This window comes from Elgaria multicarinata, chromosome 12, assembly GCF_023053635.1.
Source record: "Elgaria multicarinata webbii isolate HBS135686 ecotype San Diego chromosome 12, rElgMul1.1.pri, whole genome shotgun sequence".
Lineage (NCBI taxonomy): Eukaryota > Metazoa > Chordata > Lepidosauria > Squamata > Anguidae > Elgaria > Elgaria multicarinata.
The window spans coordinates 9,824,618-9,845,370 of NC_086182.1; the positions used below are offsets into that span (position 1 = coordinate 9,824,618).

Here is a 20,753-nt window from a genome sequence, read left to right on the forward strand (position 1 = left end):
ATCCCAATCTCAGCCTGTTAGCCCCAGCTTACTTGAAGCCAGAACTACCGGCGAAGACTCCCCGAAAGGAATATTGGAGAGCTTCTATTGGGCGTGCAGCCACTATAAGTCAGCAGAAATGGAAAGAGAGAACTTACAACCACACATGGGGCAGAATATTGTAATTGGCCAGGCAGTATCTGAATTAATGCCGTCGCACATGGGAATGGTTCTCTCTCTGCTATAACCTCCTTTCTCCATCTGTTCTAGGCTGATTCTAGGTAAACCTTTGGGGGAAGGCTGCTTTGGACAAGTGGTGCTGGCTGAGGCAATAGGCCTGGACAAGGACAAGCCGAACCGAGTGACTAAAGTGGCAGTGAAGATGTTAAAATGTAAGTAAGGGCCTTCGTGTGGCTTCTCTCCAGGTTGCTCCAGGTTTCCTTCCAAATTCAAAAGAAGCACAGATCGCCTGTGTCTTGAAGCACAATAGCTGGCTCGTTGCTCTTGCAGGTCTTGAATATGAATGTAATATTTGGAAACATTTTAGGCTGTGGGCTACTTCACACCGGTTATGTTCATTACTCGGCGATCGTAAGATGAAAACTTTTAATTAACCAGTTTCAAAATGGGTTTCAAAATGCATGCGAGAGGGCAAGTAATGATCAGGTAGCCAGAGTGCTGTTCTTAAGAAGAATATGAAACGTATCTTGTGGCTTTTTAGTTTAGGGGGGGAAAGACCACTAAGAGGGAAATCGAATAAAGGTTTATGAAGTGTATGAACAGTGTACAGAGATTTTCCTTCCTCTCATAATACTAGACGTGAATCAGGTGACTACTTTAGTGAGGGCCTTTTTGGTAGTGACCCCCCCCCCCCCGAGAGATTAACCTAGCGCCATCCCTGTGGACTTCTTGGCTCCAGGTGAAGGCCTTTCTGTTTGCTGAGGCCTTTTAAACAACCCCTGTGGTCTTGGCCTCTGAGTTTAAAAGGCTGTGTTTTTCGTTTTGAGGTTGTTCTGGGTTTTGCTTTGTTGTCGTATTATTATTATTATTATCATCATCATCATCATCATCATCATCATCATCATTTCTAGGGCAGTTTACAAGCTCCCTGAGTGGTTTTATGTTGCTTTTGATTTTATGGTTTTACATATTTAGTTTACTGGCATTTTGTATTTAAGTTATTTTTTATGTTTGTTTATTGTAAAGTATATTTGTTTAATGTAAAATCATAAACAAATACATTAAGGTCACAATCCTATCTATGCCTGTTTAAACAGGAAAAAAAATTCCTACAACTACCAGCATTCCCCAACCAGTATGGCAGATTCTTTTCTTTCTAAACATCCATATGTTTGCACCCTAAGTAAGTCAGTGCCATTTACTGGGTTCACACAACATGACAACCCACACTGTGGGTTGAGTGTGGGTTGTCAATTGAACAGTGGGTTATTGTTTGATACATGGGTTGCTGTGTGGTGTGAACCCCAGCCGTGCTAACGAAACATGGTTTATTTACCACAAATAGCCCACAGTTCAGAATGCAACAACAAAGCATGGGTTTTCTTCATGGGGTGTTTGTGGTTAACAAACCATGGTTTATTAGCACAGCTGGGTTCACACAACAACCCACACACAGTTCATCAACAACCCACACTCAACCCATACTCCGCCTTTAGTGTGGGTTGTCATGTTGTGTGAACCCAGCCTTTAAGTTCAGAGGGTCTTACTACCAGAGAAGTGGGGATAGGATTGTATAGCCATAGTCTCATCCAGCAGGGCAATGTGAATGCTGTAATTCCAGAAAAGCACAGAATGTGGAAGTGCACACAGAATACAGCTTCCTGGGAATCTCAGTTTTCATTGTTTCTAGCCTGTGAGAATATGCTTGAAAGTGTGTAGACAACATCTGCTGAGATCTTAGAAGCCAGAGAGATGGCTGAGTGAGATTTTCCACGGTTGAGGGCAGGTCTCACTCTCTTCCCCCGCCCTAGCCCTGACCAGCAAAAGCAGGAGAAAGAAATGATGGGAGATGGAATCCAACACCATCTGGAATGGAGGCAATGTCTGTCCCCACAAAGGGGCCCACCAGTTTTGCTGCCACCAGTTCCAATTTCTCTAGACCACGTTCATCTCTGAGGGGCTGGGCAACACTTCTCGAGGAGGGGGAAGATTAGGCCCCATGGTCTCCAGCTGTCGACCCCTACTTTGAGCTGTTCTCAGCTCTGACCCTCAAGAGCCAATGTGGTGTCGTGGCTAAGGACTGGGAGTTGGACTGGGAGTTGGGAGAACCGAATTCTAGTCCCCACTCGGCCATGGGAACCTACTAGGTGACTTTGGGCCAGTCACAGACTCTCAGCCCAACCCACCTCACAGGATTGTTGTTGTGAGGATAAAATGGAGAGGAGGAGGATTATGTACGCCACCTTGGGTTCCTTCAAGGGAAGAAGGTGGGATATAAATGAAATAAATAAGAGCCTCTTGTTTTTCTCTTCCCCAGCCGATGCCACCGAAAAGGATCTGTCTGACTTGATCTCTGAGATGGAGATGATGAAGATGATCGGCAAACACAAGAACATCATCAACCTTCTTGGAGCGTGTACTCAGGATGGTGAGGAGGGCTTCGCGTCCCTTCTTCCTAAGGGTGGGAGGGTAGCTCAGTGGTGGAGCCCCTGCCTCGCATGCAGAAGGTCACAGGTTCAATGCCCAGCATCTCCAGTTGAACCAATCGGGTAGCAGAGGAAAGAAAAGACCCTTCTCCACCTGAGACTCAAGAGAAGAGGCTGTCCAAGACAGAGTAGAGATTACTGGGCTAGAACAACTAAAACCACAATCCTATACATGTTTAGATAGAAAAAAAGTCCTACAACTCCCAGCATTCACCAGCCACCAGGACTTTTTTCTATCTAAACATGCATAGGATGGTGTCCTAATGGCCCTGTTCAGAAGACACCTTAAACTATGGCTTTAACCACAGTGGTTAAGTCAGAAAGCCGGGCTGTGTTCGGAAGACACCTTAAACCACAGCTTTAACCATGGTGAATAAAGCAAAAAGCTTTATTCACCATGGTTAAAGCCATGGTTTAAGGTGTCTTCTGAACAGGCCCAATATCTGATCTGATATAAGCTAGCTTCCTGCGTTCCAACTTGCAAACAACCAGGGGTTTCAGGGAATGGGTGTACACCCTGTGATTATTCCAAAAGCAAGTAGTAAAGCGGTGAGGAACAGAGGCATGTTTGCCTGGTGAATTTTGGGCTCTGCGCAGAGAGTGCTTGTCCCTTAGTTTCTTACAAGGCATCGTAGGGCAGGTTGCCATACATTACAGGTGATGAACCGCTTTCAGTCTAAGGGCTGAATTCCATTTCAGAAAAGCTCTTGGGGGCCGCATTCTATTAGTGGGCGGGGACAATGGCAAAAGGGGCAGGGCCTAAAGGTACCAGCATATTTTACCTGTCTTGCTGCCAGTAATTAAGCTCTAAGATAGGCATTTCAACCTTTTGGAATGGGAAAAGGAACTGCGTAAAAGGGGGTGGGCCAGGGGTAGGGGGCGTGGCCACCTGGGGAATCCTGGAGGGCCGGATTCAGCCCCCGAGCTTGAAGTTCCGCACCCCTGCCATAGAGCTAAGAACAGTTTGTAGAGGTATACAAACTCTACTTCCAGTAGAAAATTGAAAAGCTATGCTTGGGTGGCCAAGCCATGCTGCTGACAAGGGGAGTCATTCCCTCCCTGCATCTCTTTGGTACAAATCCTCCCTGTGCTGGCATTGGTCAGCCCCACTCAGAATGGGCACATTCAGTTAGATACCGAAGTGCCAATTAGATTGGGATTGGGACCGCATTGCTATTTGAAGTAAGGCCAATTTTTTTTCTCTGTGTCAGGCCCACTCTATGTGATAGTGGAGTATGCGTCCAAAGGGAACCTGAGGGAATACCTGCAGGCTCGGCGTCCCCCAGGCATGGAATACTGCTACAACCCCACCCACATCCCAGAAGAACAGCTCTCTTTCAAAGACTTGGTGTCCTGTGCGTACCAAGTTGCTCGGGGCATGGAATACCTGGCATCCAAAAAGGTGAGCAATTGCAGCAGGAAGGAATGGTAGAAGTGGTTAGAAAGTACAGACTGGAGGAGGAGGAGGAGACAGAGGGATTGATGAGAGGTTTGTTGTCTTGTGAACAAACCAAGGAGGGCAGCAGTTGAATAGAAACAAAACAAACAAATGCTAAAGAGCACACAACTTGTATAAAACAATACCTGACTTGTATAAAACAATCTGACTTGTACTATAAGGTGTTTCATACAGTTGTGTGCTCTTTAACATCGGTTTGTTTTGTTGTCTTTTGAGCCATCCAAAGCACATATCTTCCCCTGTATCTTCTGGAAGGCAGTCCGCAGTTCTAGGTTAGCCCTCTGTGGCCGTCAGACAGGTCCAATAGCATTGATCCTCTCCAGAACATATATTTTGGGGCAGCCTAGATAAAAACAGGAATTTAAAAAAGAAGAAGAGGGTATTTTGTTGGCGGTGAATTCTACAAACGATCCCCCTGCAAAGGAGAGTTATGCTGACATTTGGATACCGCGTTTTTGGATCGCAGGCATGTTGGAGTGCAACGTCCCTTGGCTTTGCTTACGATTTGCCCACCTCTGATTGGGCTTGTAAGTCTCTGGGGTTTCGCTCTTGCTCTTGTTATAGCCAGGGTTGAGTGGCCTTGAGAGTTCTGTGGACGTGCAGGCAAAAATGCAGAATGTGGTAATTAGGCAGAGAATTCAGCTTCCAAGCTGGCGAGTGTCTACCCCTTGTTGATTGTGCAGATTTGCTCGAAAGCGGGCGGGCAATAAGATTTCCTGTAGTCAGAGGCTGGGGCCTTAGTGCTCTCAGAAGTTGCTTGCATGAGAAAAGTTGTACAGTTTTGCTTGGTTTGCATAGAACGGACAGGCCATAGAATTTAGATTTTATCTTGGCACAGAATTTTGCTTTACAGTGTGACTCCTGCCGTCCCCTATCTGTTGGTGTGTTGGATTACAATTCCCATAATTCCCAGTCCGCATGACCAATGGCCGTGCAGCCTAGGAAATCTGGGAGCTGCAGTCCAGCACACCTGGAGGACGACAGGTTGAGGATGTCTGATGTACTAATTCAAAGCATTTAATCTCTCTCATCAGCCTAGGATGGCTCCCACATTCCTATGTTGTAGGGATGTGACAAGGCCTTCGTGGGCTGCTTCATTCTTGGAGGTCCCTAATGGTCCCTGTCTCCCTCTTAGTGCATCCACCGAGATCTGGCTGCCAGGAATGTTCTCGTGACGGAAGACAGTGTCATGAAGATTGCGGACTTTGGTCTGGCTCGAGACATTCATCACATAGATTACTACAAGAAGACAACAAACGTGAGTGGCATGTTCAGAAGGGGCAATCCAATTCTGCTGAGCTGTGGTCATCACCTTACACGAGGATGGATAGCACATGGGCTGATTTTGCAGCTTCTGGAAGCACGTTTTCACTTGTGAACAAGGCGTATGGTCCCCATGTTCCTTTCTAAATTGACCTCTGCCATGGTGAATTCAGCAGGAATGGGGGATGGCGTCCAGTAGGATCAATGCACGCCCTCTTTCCCTGTCACCAGAAGTTGTCCCCCTGAGCTAACCAGACCATTGTGTGTTCTGTTAACGTATGGAAATTTTGTTTTAGCATTTGTTTGTTGCAGAAATCTTTCTGAAGCTAAGCAGGTCTGAGTCTGGTCAGTTCCTAGATAACAGATTGCCTGGGAATGTTATTGATTGATTGATAACTTTTGTATACTGTTCCACATCTAAACCGATTACGGAGCAGTGAACAACGAGAGATAAAATGATACAACGATAAGATATAAGGAATAAAACACGGTATTATAATTATTCTTTTTAAAAACCGAGTGCCAGGATTAAGAAAATGTATGTAGATTAGCTTGATTTCAACAATTTAGTTTGTTCCAGCTAACCATGGGGAGTGGGAAGAAAGAGAATTGGGTGCAAAATTCAGCTTCTGAAGGATCTCAGCTTCCCAAGGAGTGCAGAGCAAGAGCCAGGTGAAATGTTTGGTTGGTCAGAAGTTCGGGCTCAGCACCCTATGAGTCTTTCCATTTTCTGTGACTAGCAGAGGCAAATAAATTGTGGAAATATATGCACATGTTCTCAATCTGTGTAACTAACCCTGGTCACAGAGTCCAGCTGTCCTTCGACACTGTTGGGGCAAAATCCTATGCATAACTAGCTGAGGAATACTGGGATTTGTCAGACATTCTTCTGGCTAAACATCCATAGGATTGCAGCCTTAATTCAGTTTTATATCCTGCCTTTCTTCTGGAGAAGCTCAAGGACGCACATGGGGTTCCTCACAGGCGATCTCCCATCCAGGTGCTGACTATTCCCAGACCTGCTTAGCTTCAGCCAGGTTGCTGCATCAGGTGCTTCCAGATCATAGGACAGAGTACATGCAGTTCTCAGTATGATGGAGTGTCATCCCTTGAGTCCATTGGTTAGCAACTCAAAGTTTCTTAGAGTGGAGTGAGGTTAGCAGTAGTTGGATGGAAAAATAAATGAATGCCTTCCTGTTGTGGTTCTAAGCCCTCCCACCAAGATGTGAGATGTTAAAGAGGTCTGTTATGCAGTCCACAAAGTTTTATTCAGTAAATAGACGTCTCTTCACACCTGAAAGGAGTGTGAATGCTAGGAGCGATCCTCTAAGCTTAATTAGCCCAACAAAGCAAAGCAGTTGCCTATCAACTAAATGGACAGTTTCCCGCAGTGCCCAACAGGCTTTTACTGAACTCCTCCTTCAGGGAGGGTCTTCAAGGTGAAGCTTCTGTCAAGTGGCCAACCTAGCTGACAGCCTCCCACCTCCTCTCAACTCTGCCCACTTGACCCTGCAGTGGACTCTGGAGTCTGTCAACTCTGATGTTTCCTCTCCCTTGAACAAAAACTAAGTTCCCGGGGAGCGGGGTGATCTCTGAACCTGAGCGTCCTGTCCAATAAGCTCCTGAGAAGATTCCTCCTTGACTCCTTGAGAGTCTTGGAGAATTTCCTTTGCTCTTCCTGTCTTGACTGGTGTATGTCTTCTTCTTCTTTTTCTGTCATCGAGTCCGATTGATGCTCTGAAAGCCTATCCCTGACACTAGGGAGAACGGGCCTGATCCTGACACCTCCAATGTACATCTTTTTTTTAGAGATTGATGTCTTCCTAGGTTGTGGGGCATAGCCTCAGAACAAGCACACCATGGAAAGCCATCACAGCCTGTCTGAATGGGAAATGCCACAGAATATAATCCTTAGGTCAATTCTGTGTATCCCCAGAGAGGACCCCCTCTGTTCTTCTCAGAAGAAGGTGAAACCAGAATACCTCCCACTGCGATGGTTTTGCACATATGTATCTTTAAAGTATTCTATTAAAATTCTGTCCATGGAGGACTGCAGACTGCCTGCTCTGTGCCTCAAGAAGCAAATTTCAGAAAGCACCTCGAAAGGGGAGACTTGGTGCCAGAGGAAAATTGCTTTAATTCAATCTTATGGGTTTTCTCAGGCGTACTTGACTGGCATTCAGCCAGCCACAGCTGAAGCACGATATTAAAATGGATTGAATGATGCGTTTGTGCAGCCTGATGGGAAGCCTGCACTATATGTTTAAATTGATTAATGATTATGGAAGTTTTTTATCGAAACTCTTTTTAAGAATCCAATTAGTAGAGCAACAGACGCTTCTCGTGTTTTAGCAGATGCCTCTTCCAAGAGTGGATGATTGTTTCAAGAAAAGTCCTTTTGAGATCCTGCGTACGTAGTTATGCATATGTGCTGTGGAGAATTCACCATGTTACTTGCTGCAATGCCCTACCTATAAGGAAACAAGATTTTAAGTTGTTGGGGTATCTTCTCAAAAAGGACTGCAAGTCAAATCAACAAAAGAAATGTGTGGTTTTTTTCTCTAGCCAACAGAACTAGACATATAGTCAAAAAGATAGGGTCTCCCATGCTGCTGCAACTAGCACCACATTTTATTTTAGTTGTAAACAAGGTCAATTTGTTTTTTAGAAGTGGTTTTTTTCATGGGTTTATATTGCTTTTGCGTTGTTGCTTTGCACTAGGGTCATGAGAAGTAAACTTATTCTGGTTCTAATTTCAAATTGTACATGCGGTGCATGTAGCTTAAGATGACTCAAGCAAGTGATACAAGCTGCATAATTCACGGCAGGTGTGGGGAACCCTGTGGCCTTCACTGGTTCTCCATCCAGGCCATAAGCTTCTTCCCCAAGCCTTGCTCCCCCTCCCCAGGCAGAGAAAAGCTCTTATCTCCAATCAGCTTTTTAGAGATAAAAGGTTTTCCCTGCTCAGCGCTGAGAAAGAGAGAGGAGAAATCCCTTTCCTCCTCAGCTAACATGCATGGATCAGCTGGGAGAGGGTGCTGGGAAGAGTGTGTGAGTGTGTGGATGGGGTGTCTTATATCTGTGTGAGTGGTGCGTGAGAGTGAAGTAGCCATGCCCACCCTGTGCTCTGGCCATACCCACTGTTGGCATGCGCCCCCAAGGAGCTTTTCCGACTGACAGTCTGGCCCTTGAGTCAGGGAAAAAAATCCCCACCTGTACGTCAGGGGGAAGATCTCTAGCCAGTTTGGCCCTGGGGGAAAGTTTCTTTCCTAACCTAACAAATGGCAATCAGTCAGATCCTCTGTGCACAATCTGTGTACTGTCATATAGGTAGATGGGGGTGAGCTCCACAGAGGACAAACCTGAAGCCCTCTGCTAACTCCAGAGCATCTACAAACCTTAGCGTCCCAGAGCCTGTCTTGTCTTGCCTGCCGCCTTATTCACATGCCTTTTGTGCCCCACTCTTCCGCTTGGCTTTGGACTGATACACTGGTCTTTCCTGCATTCTAGGGTCGCTTGCCGGTCAAGTGGATGGCTCCCGAGGCTTTATTTGACAGGATCTATACCCATCAGAGTGACGTGTGAGTATCTCTCTGGCTACTTTACAACATGAACATACACAGCTGCCTTAAGCTGAGTCAGTCCATCAACCCGCCTAGCTCCTGGGAGCTTAAGAGGCAGGCTCCTGCTACCTGGGATCGTGTCCATCTGATCCAGCCAGGAGAGGAAGCCTACAAAGCAAGGGGCCAGTCAGCGGCTGCTGTTGTCCTGCCTTGGGGGTTTGTCTAGTCTGCGGAACCCCCAACTGCCTCCTAGCAGACTCAGGCTCCCAGCACAGAACCATCTCACACACACCCAGTTGCAACAACTTTTTTGGGACTGGGAACTTAAGAGGCAGGCTTCTTTGGGGGTGTTGTGTATTTTAATTTTTAATTTTTTTTTACATTTCTTTTCCTATGTTTTAAAATGTATGTTTTAAACTTTGTAATATCGCCTTGAGGCCCAGTATTGGGCAAAAGGCGGAATACAAATAAATATAATAATAATAATAATAATAATAATAATAATAATAATAATAATAATAATAATAATAGCAGCAGCAGCTCATCCAGTCTAAAAGGACTGGCAGAGGCTCTCTGAGGTCTCAAGCAAATATCCCGGCCTTGATCCTTTTTTCAATCTGGAGATGACCAGGGAACTGAAGCTAGCATCTTCCGCAAGCAAACCTGTGCTCCGCCCCTGAGCTACGGGCCCTGTGCTCCCTCCGGCGGTCCACTGAACCCTCAGAGGGGTCGATCTCTGGGTATGAGGTTTGGGAGATGTAGAGGCTTTGCCTTCCTCCCTTCACTTATTTGACTTTGTCTTCTGTACCGGCTTTTCATGGCCGCCGCGTTTACAGCTCAGCTTCAAGATGCCGACTGTTCTGGCAACCCCACTAACTTACGTCTCATCCCTCTTGGAGTGTATCTTTACTTAAAGTTTCAACCACATCCTCCTAACCTCCTACCACCCTCTTCCCTCTTGCTCATTTATGTGCAGATAGCGGCCTTTAAGCCTCCTGGCATCTCCAATTAAGCCTGGTGTGTTGGCTGCGATTCCCAAAGGTGAAATAGACCAGATGTGATTCATCTTATCATAATGAAATGCTAATTACTATAAGCAGGAACAGTATTTTCTGTCTGCATTATCTGGCAACGGGGCTTGTTTGTCTGAATCCGGCTGCCAGCACCGACTTTACTGCCAGTCCAAGCTCTTTCCTCCTTCCGTCGGAGAGTTTTAAGCTCTTGGTTGAGCAAAACTTTCATTTCACCCCCACCAAAAAACATGTGGATATTATTATTTTTTTAAAAAGAAGTATTAGACCAATTCACAAAGGGGTAGAGTTATCAACAGCTATGAGAGCTGGATAGAACCTCCAGGTAGACAAGAATTCTACTACTGAATGTTGGATGCTGGGTGAGCTTCCCAGAAACATCTGGCCGACCACAATTCGAAACAGCTGCAGGTGGCTCTCTTTCTTAACCAACTGAGTAGAGCTATTTAAACAGCTGTTGTGTTTGCCCAACATAGGAAGCTGCCTCGTCGGACAATTGGTCCATATAGTCCAGTATTGTCAACACTGACTGGCAGCCGTTCTTCAGGGTTTCAGGCAGGATCCTTTCCCAGCCCAATCTGGAGAAGCCAAGATTGAACCTGGGACCTTTTGCAAGCAGGGCATGTGCTCTACCACTGAGCTACATCTCCTCCCCAGTATACAAGTAGAAGCACAATTGGCAAATCGCTTTGCAGTCTTTATTGCATTGCTGACTTTTGCATTGCAATCTTTTATTGATTCAATTTCTATCCTGGGATGTGTGTTTTTACCTCCACCTGCAGCCCTACTCCAGAAGTCCCTAAAGCATCTCACAACGTTCGTACACTACAACTGTTCCTCTGGAGGAAAAAAAAAAAGATTTAAGTTGTTATTTTTTTTAAAAAAATAAAATAGTCAGGATTTACCCAGTTTGCACCTTCCAGACAAAACACAGGGTAATATCCAATGTTAATCCTACATAGACTAGACCCGTTGCAATGAATAGAATTTCAGTTAGTCATGACTAATCTAAGTCCTATTCATTCCAATGGGTCTACTCTCCATAGGACTAACATTGGATACTACCCTCAGACTCAAACACAGTCTGCAGTGCATTGGATAGCATCTGTACATTTGAAAAACCATGTGTGGAAAAATGCATACTTCTGAAACTGTGCACAAACAGGCTTTCATCAGTGGGAGAAGGTGCACATGGTTGATTTCAAAGATGTGCGTGATTTATGCATACATTTGGAAAACCCACGCCCACAAATGTGTACAGATTTTTACGCAGAAAGGAAAACCCAAAGCTCGCAATCTGATATGGACCCGAGTTGGAATGAGATGGAATTCGGAGGACTCCAGTGAGCTTGGGGGTCCTGTGGATTTGCGCATCCCAAAGGCATTAGGAGCAACCTTCATAGCTGGAGTCCGTCAGCGCCCCGCTCTCCCAGGCCAGGTGGAAACGAGGCAGGCAGAGGAACAGGGTCCAGCCCTGTCCCTGCGTGGTTTCTGGAACCGCTGCCAGACTTTCCTGCCACATAGATGTTGGGGTATTTTCCTGGGTGGGTGAAATGGAGAGAGCAAACTGCTCGTGTTCTGATAATGCGGTGTGCTTGTCCCTGGCCCAGGTGGTCCTTCGGCGTCCTTCTCTGGGAGATCTTCACACTGGGCGGATCGCCATACCCGGGAGTGCCGGTGGAGGAGCTCTTCAAGTTGCTGAAAGAAGGGCACCGCATGGACAAGCCCAGCAATTGCACCAACGAACTGTGAGTGCCCAGTGCCTAGTTTCCGAGGTAGAAAAGGGCAGGCAGGCTGCTGACCCGGATTTCAGATGCATGCATTTGTACGGGCATCTGGTAAGCGAGGGAAGGTGGGGCGCTGGCAGCCCCCTACTTCTAAAGTGTCGAGAGCGCAGGGTGCTGCCAGCAACCTGTTAATGCGGAAAGCAAACTTGCACTTCCTACAGCCTTTAACCCTTTGCTGGCTCAAAGGCTGCGGCTGCTTCGAATTCAGCAGAACGCAGCTGTGAGCGAACCGCCCCAGCACCATGTAGAACCTGGCGGAAAGCTTAAGCAAGGTTTTTGCTTTGCCAGATTCAGCACCATGGGAACAGATACGCTGGAGGTGATTACTTCTCAGTAAGAATTTTAGGGGGCTATCTCCTTGCTCCTAAGCTGTAGCAGCCTCTGTTCTGTATTTATGGACACATTTGTATCCTGCCATTCCTTTACACCAGAAGCAGGTTGGGTTCTTTAAAAAGCCAGCTGCACCGGCATGTTTCCGAGCCCGATTCAAAGTGCTGGTTTTGACCTATAAAGCCCTAAACAGTTTGGGACCAAGGTATTTGAAGGACCGCCTTCACCCATATCATCCATTTAAGATCAGAAAGAGAGGCCCTTCTCATTTGCCCACCTGTGAGAGTAATTAGGTAGGTGATCACACAGAAGAGGGCCTTCTCTGCAGTGGCCCCACACCTTTGGAACAAACTCCCCTCGGAGGTCCGCCATGCACCATCCTTGCAGGCTTTTAAGAAAACATTTTATTGTACTGTGGCCTTCTCATGATATGAGTACTGTTGTTGCTCCAATTGCCATTGTTGTTCTTGCTGGTTTTATTGTTGGCTTTTATTTATTTTTTATTTGCTATTTTATTTCTTGTTCATGTTTTATTGCCTTTAATATTTTAACTGGTTTTATGTATTTTATTGTTGTAAGCCACCTTGTGAGGGCTTCTGCCCTGAAAGGCAGCCAAGAAATGTTAATAATAATAATAACAACAACAACTTTATTATGGCAAATTCAAATGCAGCAGCAAAAATAATAACATTTCATGTTGAAACCATGTATATCTAAATCAGCCCTAAACACAACCGATCCCTCCAGCCCAAATGCCAAGCAAATAAGTTTTATGTTTCCCCTCTCTGTCCATCCCTCCTGAAAGCCAGGAGAGATGTCAGTTAACAAAACTGTCCTCTTAAGACACCATTCCACAGCCTCGGGGCTACAGCTGTGAAGGCCCTGCTTCTCCAGATGTTCAACCTTCCCATAGCTAGGGCATGTGAAGCAGGCCCTTAGATTATAAGGGCAGGGTAAAGGAAAGAAGAAGAATCTCCGGGTGCTGCTCTGAGCCCGTTTCAAGCTCAGCCTGTTTTTAAATGAGTTCCTCTGAGACGTTTTCCTCTGCCAACTCAGAGAGACAGACCGACCACATCGAAAGCCCCACCAAGCACGACATAACAGGACCCCTGCTGACTGGCAGATGCGTATGATGGTGACTGGCAGGAGTTCAGCACTATTTTCCCAGCCCCGCTGAAAGCTGTGCGTGATAATAAACCAAGTCTCCCTTTCCTTTTATTTTTGTTTTTCTCAGCAGGAGAGTATCCCAAATTGACCCAGGCTAAGGCTACTTCAACTCGGTCTTTTGTATTGAATGAATCTCCGTCCTTTCCCATGTTGTCCTGGCCAGTCCTGCCTAGTGGCTCTTAACGGATTCTCCCCCTTTTAATGAGAAGGATCAGTGCTCAGCCCTACAAAACTGCTCAACCAGCTAGCATCAGGGCAGGCTTGAATAAACAGTTTTTTGGGGCACGGTTGTTTCTGGGGTTGGCACACACAGAAAGCCCCCCGAAGGCTCCCAACAATATAACAAGAGGTTTTATATTAAGTTGCTATCATACCTCTACTCCTTAATAGTTAATCGAAAAGTTACTAACAGATAATCTGCTTACCTTTAACGCCTTAGGAAATCTTGACCAGCTATGGTTCCTGCTTATTTTTATTCCTATTTCTTAAAATAACCAACAGTTAACAAATTGTTGGTGTCGATTTTCAGTAGTTTTGAAAACTAGATAAAAAGCCTTCATTTATTTTTATTTTAAAGCTTAAAGCACGCAATCCTGCATACCCCAGGAACCAGCTGGTCTACTTTAGGCACAGGCAAGGTCTGAAGATAGAACAGAATCACTCAGAGAACGTATCAACAGCCTGAAGGCACATGTGGCAGCCACCATGCAGAAGCTAAGTAGGTCTGGGTCTGGTCATTACCTAGATGGGCGACCCCTTGGGACCCCGTGTACAGAAGAAAGGCAGGAGGTAACTGTAATCAATAAATCAACCATACTCCATAGTACACCAAGAGGAAGCACCCCCATGTCAGAGGCAACGGGCAAAGAGTTGGATATGAGCCTGAGGTTTCAAGCCCCACCACCACCAGGATAGAAGCAGAGGTGGGCAGTAAAGCTAGAACACTGGGAATAGTAACACATAGGACAACATGAGCACATTATCGTGGGTCGATGCAGGACTTAAAATTCCCTCCATAGACCAAGACCCACCAGAAACTCCCTCTGATTGTTGCGCCGTTGTTCTCATATTCTTTCCTTGTGACAGTAAGGGCTAGAAATAGCCTCATTTTATTATGATAGCCATGGGAGCTGGTGTTCTCTCCATTTAATGGAAGCAGCTTCATTCAAGAGGCTTCTCATTTGTACTGTAGAGCAACAGGAGTGTGTGAAGTGCTGTACGGAACTTGGAAGCAATGTAATCCTTCACCCAGAAGTGCTACAATCTATACTATTGAGAAATAGATTATCTAGTCACGGCACTTAGATTTCATTCTTGCTCATGTTTCTGATGTGGCTTTTGATCTAACTGCTTTGTTGCCTGGGGACATACGACTCATTCATGGTTCTCTCTTCTCAGGTACATGATGATGCGAGATTGCTGGCATGCTGTTCCCTCCCAAAGGCCCACATTTAAGCAGCTGGTGGAAGACCTAGATAGAATTGTGGCCATGACCTCTAACCAGGTAAGACACCAAAGACCAAACTCCCCCAAATCTAAATATAGTGGTAATGATGTATGTCTTTCTAACATTTATATACTGCCTTATCTGCCAAAAAGCCATCAATGTGTTGTACAATTTAATACAATAAAATCTTGCAATAATTAATCTTATAGGCTGCTTGTATCAGATTAAGTCATGGGTTCAAAGGTAGGTTCTCCACCCCTGCACGAAACACCGGGGGCTCGAAATCACTGGTTTTAGCACCTGGTGTGTTGTCTTTCTGGCTTTGGGCCCTGGCATTCACAGTTCCCACTTATCTTGGAGTGGAGGTTCCAGTTTCTCACAGAGATATCCCATTTTGATGCTTCGATTCTTTCCCAACTGGGGGCCATCCAGATGTTCATGCTGACTGGGAGTTGCATCCCAACACACCTGGAGGGCACCAGGTTGGGTAAAGCAGAGCTAGGCCCATTTTTCTTTGGGCTTGGAGAAATTCAGGTTGAACTATCTCTCTGTTGTATTTATTCCAGTTTCTCTCTGGCTCAGTTCAGACAACACATTTCTTTATGGTGGTTTCAGAACTCCATGATGGAGTTTTTACTCCACCATTGAGAAATGTGTTGTCTGGAGGGAAAACTCCACCCCACAACCATTGTGTTTTGTGGAGGGCACCATGAAGTCTCCCGTTGCACTGAATGGACTTTTCCAACCGGCTACAGAGTTCTCTGGCAAGAGCAGCAAAAGAAGGGAGTGCCACTCTAGGAGAGCCACTGGGACTGGGGCATTGTTGTTTTTTGTTTGTTTTTTGCAGCAATGGCTGATGGGATACCATCAGGAGGACTGGGGGAGGAGAGGGGGCAGAGAAACTGTCAGTCAAACGTCGTGTTGCCTTTTACTCAACTCCACAGGAGCCCACAGTGGAGTTAGAGCATGTTGTGTGGTGAGTACCCCCTAAAAACACAACCGTTGAGTGGAGTTTTCCCACTGCGTAGAGCAACGTGTTGTCTGAACTGGGTCTCTCTTTGGGACCCTTTTGCTAACGTCTGTCTTTTAGGGGCTTCACACCACTTTCTCCCCGGCTCCAATTCCTGGCCTGAAACAGGCGGCTACCACTCAACCTCACAATTCTTGTGTTCCCTTTAGGAATACCTGGACCTCTCCATGCCACTGGACCAGTATTCTCCCAGTTTTCCAGATACCCGCAGCTCCACCTGCTCTTCAGGAGAGGACTCTGTGTTTTCCCACGATCCCCTCCCCGACGAACCTTGCCTCCCCAAGCACCCGCCTCAGCTTGCCAACGGTGGACTCAAGAGGCGCTGACCCTGCGGCTTCCATGGGCCGTTTGCAACCCCTCTGTGCGTACGAGCGTGGCATGCGTGTGTCAGTGAGTGAGTCTGCGTGCGTCTGTGTGCGCACTTCCCTTCCAGCTGGACTGGTGGCAGAGCGCCGCTTGGGACAGCCGTCCGAGTCACCTTTTCACTGTTGCATTCATGAACTGCGGAGACGCCATTCCGAATAAGCAAACCCACCGTCTTCTTCTCAAAGCTGCCATTATTACAAGCCCTCAATCTCCAGAAGAGGTGTTTGTAGGTGTTTGTAGGTATTCAAGAGGTGCTTGAATACTCCCCGTGGATTTAAGTTGAACTATTTCCCCCACACACACTTTTGGCCAGTGTCTAAACAAAACACGGAGACCCAGACACCAGTTCCTAAACAGCAACGTGCTGTCACTTTTCCAAGAAGGATTCTGAGAAGAATAACATTCCTGTGAAGAGGAGGGGCTTTTCCAACTCTCTTTTTCTTACTTCCAAATCCAAGCCACCCAACTTCTAACAGCTCAATAAGCTAACAGCAGAGCTGAGGTGCAAATCCTGTAGCACCAAGACACCCTGGATCCAGCTGCAAACTGGAATGTCTTAGTGCTTGAGTGCCTGTCGCGATACGGTACCAGCCTGGAATCCGCACCCGGGACCGCCTCTTAACTCCAGTGCTCTCACAGCACAATCCTATGCATGCTCGTTCTGAAGCTTCAATGGGTCTTACACTCAGGAAAGTGTGCATAGGATTGCAGCCTTAATGTGTGCTTTGCTGACCAAACATGGAAACGACCAGGTACGACAACATCCAACATCTTCACAGCACTGACATAAAACTTAAAAGGAGGCGGCCAAGTGAAACCAGTGCTCAGAAGATAAAAGCAAAACAAAAATCTTGTGTACATAGCTGCAAAATGTATAAATATGAATTATATATTTACATGTCCTTTTTTTTTTTTTAATGGTGGTTACCAGAGATAATATCACTTTGGTAGTAAGTTACTAGTGGCTGGTAGGTATCAGTTGCTATAAAAACAAATCATATATTTTGCTACTTTTGCTGGTTTTGTTTTTTTTAAATTATGTTCTAAAATTTATTTCAGTTTAGGTACTTCAATAAAAATTGCTGCTGCTTCAGTTTTATATGGGGTTATATTAAACAGTGATTTTGTTGGTCATGTTGATGCCTTTTGGAACAACGTTGCCATGAAATAATCCTCCTTTCTCCTTCTACACCATCCCCACCGTTCGTGTCTGCTCTGGCCCCTCTCTAGGCATCGAGGGACTTGTGTATACAGTCTTTGGACTTGGGGACCAGCTCAGAGGTCCTCAGTTCACCGCATTAGCACAAGAACGGGGTGTGCCAGTGACTTCATGGTTGGGTTCGGAACTCCTAGTCCCTTGACCAGCGGCCGGCGTTTCTACTTTGCGGATCGGAACGGCTCACGCCCTTTTGGGGAATAGGACGCGGTGTGGTCAGAGCAGCTTATCCTCAACAGCCTTTTGCTTTGGTGGCCAGGAACCAAGAGTGAGACCAGCTCAAGAGTTCCTGCCAGTCCTGCTCTGGTCTCCCGGCGCTGCTCCGTTGGCATCTGCTGTCCATTTCTCAAGAGGCTTTGGCCGAGTAAATCTTACCCCTCCCTCGGGCAGTGCCAAAGAGGAACTCTGTGAGTACCTCATAACAAGCCATGGGGAATCTGCTTGTTTTCCAGTAGAGGAATAGACAATGTGGGGAAATCTAACGCTTTAGCTTTTCATCGTCAGGATTTCTTGTTTCCCTTCTTTTTTGGTTCATAGGAATAACCTGGCCGAATGATCAGTATTCCTCCCTCCTCGTTTGCCCGGTTCTCTTTTCTGTTATTATTCTCACTTCAGAGAAGTTTTGGGGGTCTTCTGCAAGCTGTAAGAAGCATCCTTCTCTTCCTCCTTCCCCACCAATCTTTATAAGCTTGAATTAGAACTATACCATTTTCTTCTTGGCAGTGCTTTGGTCCAGCAGTCACTACATCAGCCTTCCCCAATGTGGCACTTCCCAGTGATGGCAGACTACAGACCCCATTATCCCCAGCTACTATGTGGGTGAGGGGGGGTTGTAGTCCAATATATCTGAAGTGCCCCAGATTGGGGATGGCTGCACAACATCTTCACTTCTCTGAAATCAACATTGGGTCCAAATATGAGATTGAGACTCCCAAGTGCTCTCCTCTCTCCTTTTCCCTCCTCTTCCAAGATACCTCCCTACACCTGCCGCCCCGGGATCTAGTCTATGAAAAAGAGAGTCCCCTTCCTGGTGTTGTGGAGGCCAGAGCCATCATGCCATTCATACTTGAAAGTTTGCCCTGCCTTTGTACAAAGTCGGGTTATTGTGTTTTTTAAAAAATATATCTTGTAATGAATTTGGAATTCTTGTAATTTATTTTTTGAAAAAAAACAAAGAATTTAACTCAGAGTCCTGGAATTCTGATGATAGATGATATTCCTGTTGCCTCCCTTTTGTGTGCCTTTTCCTCCCTAGAATCCTATGGGGGGAAATGAAGAATAAATCATACACATTTATGTCAGTTTTACATCTTTTGTTTGAAGCTCAGAATCTGTGTGTATCAGCCTATGGTCTTGAGCATCTTTAAATGCACAGAGCGTCGTACGCTGAGCTGAAAGTGGAGCTGTCACTGGCCAGAGTCCTGTAAATCTGGAGTGAGCTGGCTTCCGGGTTGCAAATCATAAAATCTTGGCTCAAGGGCAGAGTCAGTAACCAGTGGGGAAGCCTGGGGATGGAACTAGTGGCAGCTCGGGGACAGGGGACAGAGTGCATAAAAGGCTCCAGGTCTCTGTTTATCGGTGGGGCATTACTGCATGCAATTTCCAACGTACAATACCTTGTTACCAAGCCACCACAGCCGAACCTAACACAATCCACAACACAACCATTCATATTATTAACAACACCAGCATTTAGAAGGCATTCCAGAAAACATTTACCCATTTTATAGGAGGGGGAACCCTAAACAGACCTCTTCAGACAATGTTTTAGGGAATGTGGTTAGCGTAACCACATCCCTCTGCGGTTACCGCTAACCATGCGGCGTGCTGTTGCACACAACAGCGTAACCAATTTCTGTGACCACACTCCCAACTGCATACTTCTCAGCTGTTCTCCAACTGGTCCGCTCCGCATCTTGTCGTCCCTTGTGGCATTACCAGGCTGCTGGTGGCGTCCATTTTGAAGCTGATGACGAGGCCTGCTGTGTCCCCCATCTACCAAGGTGTTCGCCATTGCTAACGATTAGTGCCACAGTTAGGGCCACTGAAGTTCTGGCAGCATATGGTTAGTGAAGATGGTTAGAACGTGGTGAATTGCATGGCGATGTACGAGAAGCTGAGTGAAAGATTCAGCTATGTAAGGAAGGAAAATGAATGTGTGAATTAGCCATCAGTATTGCTGTCGTGAAACCTGTGCCATCTGGGTAGTGTCGGTACAAACTGACAGTATCGTTCTGAATGCAGAACGAAAACTTAGAATTGACTCGAAGTGGGAAATGCTGAAATGAGATTGGTTTCTCTGCTTTTAATTAATGTGGGGTCTGGCTAACATTTGATGTCTGCTTTTAAGTGATGATGGGGAGTGTTCTGCTTACCGTATTAATTACTTGTCAGTAGCGAAGGTAATTTTGGTATATGAAAAATAAAGATTCACTAAAATTCGAGTGTGGTGCAGTGGCTAAAGTGTTGGGCTGGAAGTCGGGAGATCTGGGTTCTAGTCCCCACACAGCCATGGAAACCCCCTGGGTGACTTTGGGCCAGTCACAGACTCTGAGCCCAACCTACCTCACAGGGTTGTTGTTGTGAGGATAAAATGGAGAGGAGGAGGAGAATGTACGCCGCCTTGGGTTCCTTGGAGGAAAAAAGGCGGGGTATAAATGTAATTAATAATAATCTTCAAAATTTCCAATTTGAAAAATGTTGTATTCAGAAAAATCCAGGTGCAACTGAAGGGGGAAAATATAGCTGGGTTGACATTACACCGTAAATCTCTGGACAACCTCTGTCAAGAGAGTGAAATCCTGGAAATTGATTAGAATCTGAGCTGTATTTAGGGACAGGGTTAGGGTTTTGTTTCCAGCCTTGAAATATCAAGTACGTGCGTATTTCCCCCCCCCCCCAATGTAATTTGCTTCTGGAAGTTTTTGGCACAACTTCTCCATGGTGCATCTGTTCGCTTATGACCGGAGTAGATCTCAGCACCGTAAGCAACTGTGGTGGCTTTGCAGTTGTACTTTCACAAATGCTTCCTGTTTGTTCCTTTCCAAACTTATTCCGCCAATCCCCCCTTGGAGGAGTTTTGAGGAGCGCTGGACCTCGGCCAGCTCTGCAACCTGTTTTGTAGGACGGCCTGTTCTCCTCGACTTGGCGTGTAGGTCCACAAGGGCCAACGTCACCATCTGTGCTGTGCTTACGGGACGCATCCAATTTAAACTTTGCGCCCCTGTCAGAGTTCTGCAGAAAGACTTGAACCTCCTACGTTGCTTCCATCCGCCAGAGTCTGACCCTCTGGTTGTTTCAGCAAATGTAAAAAAATTAGCCATGGACTCCAAGGTCCAGATGTTTTGGCAATGCCTTGTGCGTTGTTTTCTCTCATGAAATAGCTTCACATCCCCAGGACAGCTGGGTTGTAGTTACATCCTGAAATGTGACCAATTGAGCTTGGAACT

At 46.1% G+C, this 20,753-nt stretch overlaps 1 protein-coding gene across 4 annotated transcripts in view; it reads left to right on the forward strand.

Annotated features, from left to right (window-relative positions):
- The window catches only part of FGFR1 (fibroblast growth factor receptor 1), a 115,219-nt gene extending 98,032 nt beyond the window's left edge, over positions 1-17,187 (forward strand). For all 4 annotated transcript variants that reach the window (XM_063139281.1, XM_063139278.1, XM_063139280.1 and 1 more), the window contains exons 11-18: positions 250-371; positions 2,477-2,587; positions 3,857-4,047; positions 5,240-5,362; positions 8,878-8,948; positions 11,572-11,709; positions 14,644-14,749; positions 15,872-17,187. In XM_063139281.1, coding sequence (XP_062995351.1) covers positions 250-371; positions 2,477-2,587; positions 3,857-4,047; positions 5,240-5,362; positions 8,878-8,948; positions 11,572-11,709; positions 14,644-14,749; positions 15,872-16,048 — 1,039 coding nt within the window. In that variant the 3' untranslated portion in view covers positions 16,049-17,187. The remainder of the gene's footprint in view (positions 1-249; positions 372-2,476; positions 2,588-3,856; positions 4,048-5,239; positions 5,363-8,877; positions 8,949-11,571; positions 11,710-14,643; positions 14,750-15,871) is intronic.
- Positions 17,188-20,753: the final 3,566 nt, after the last annotated feature.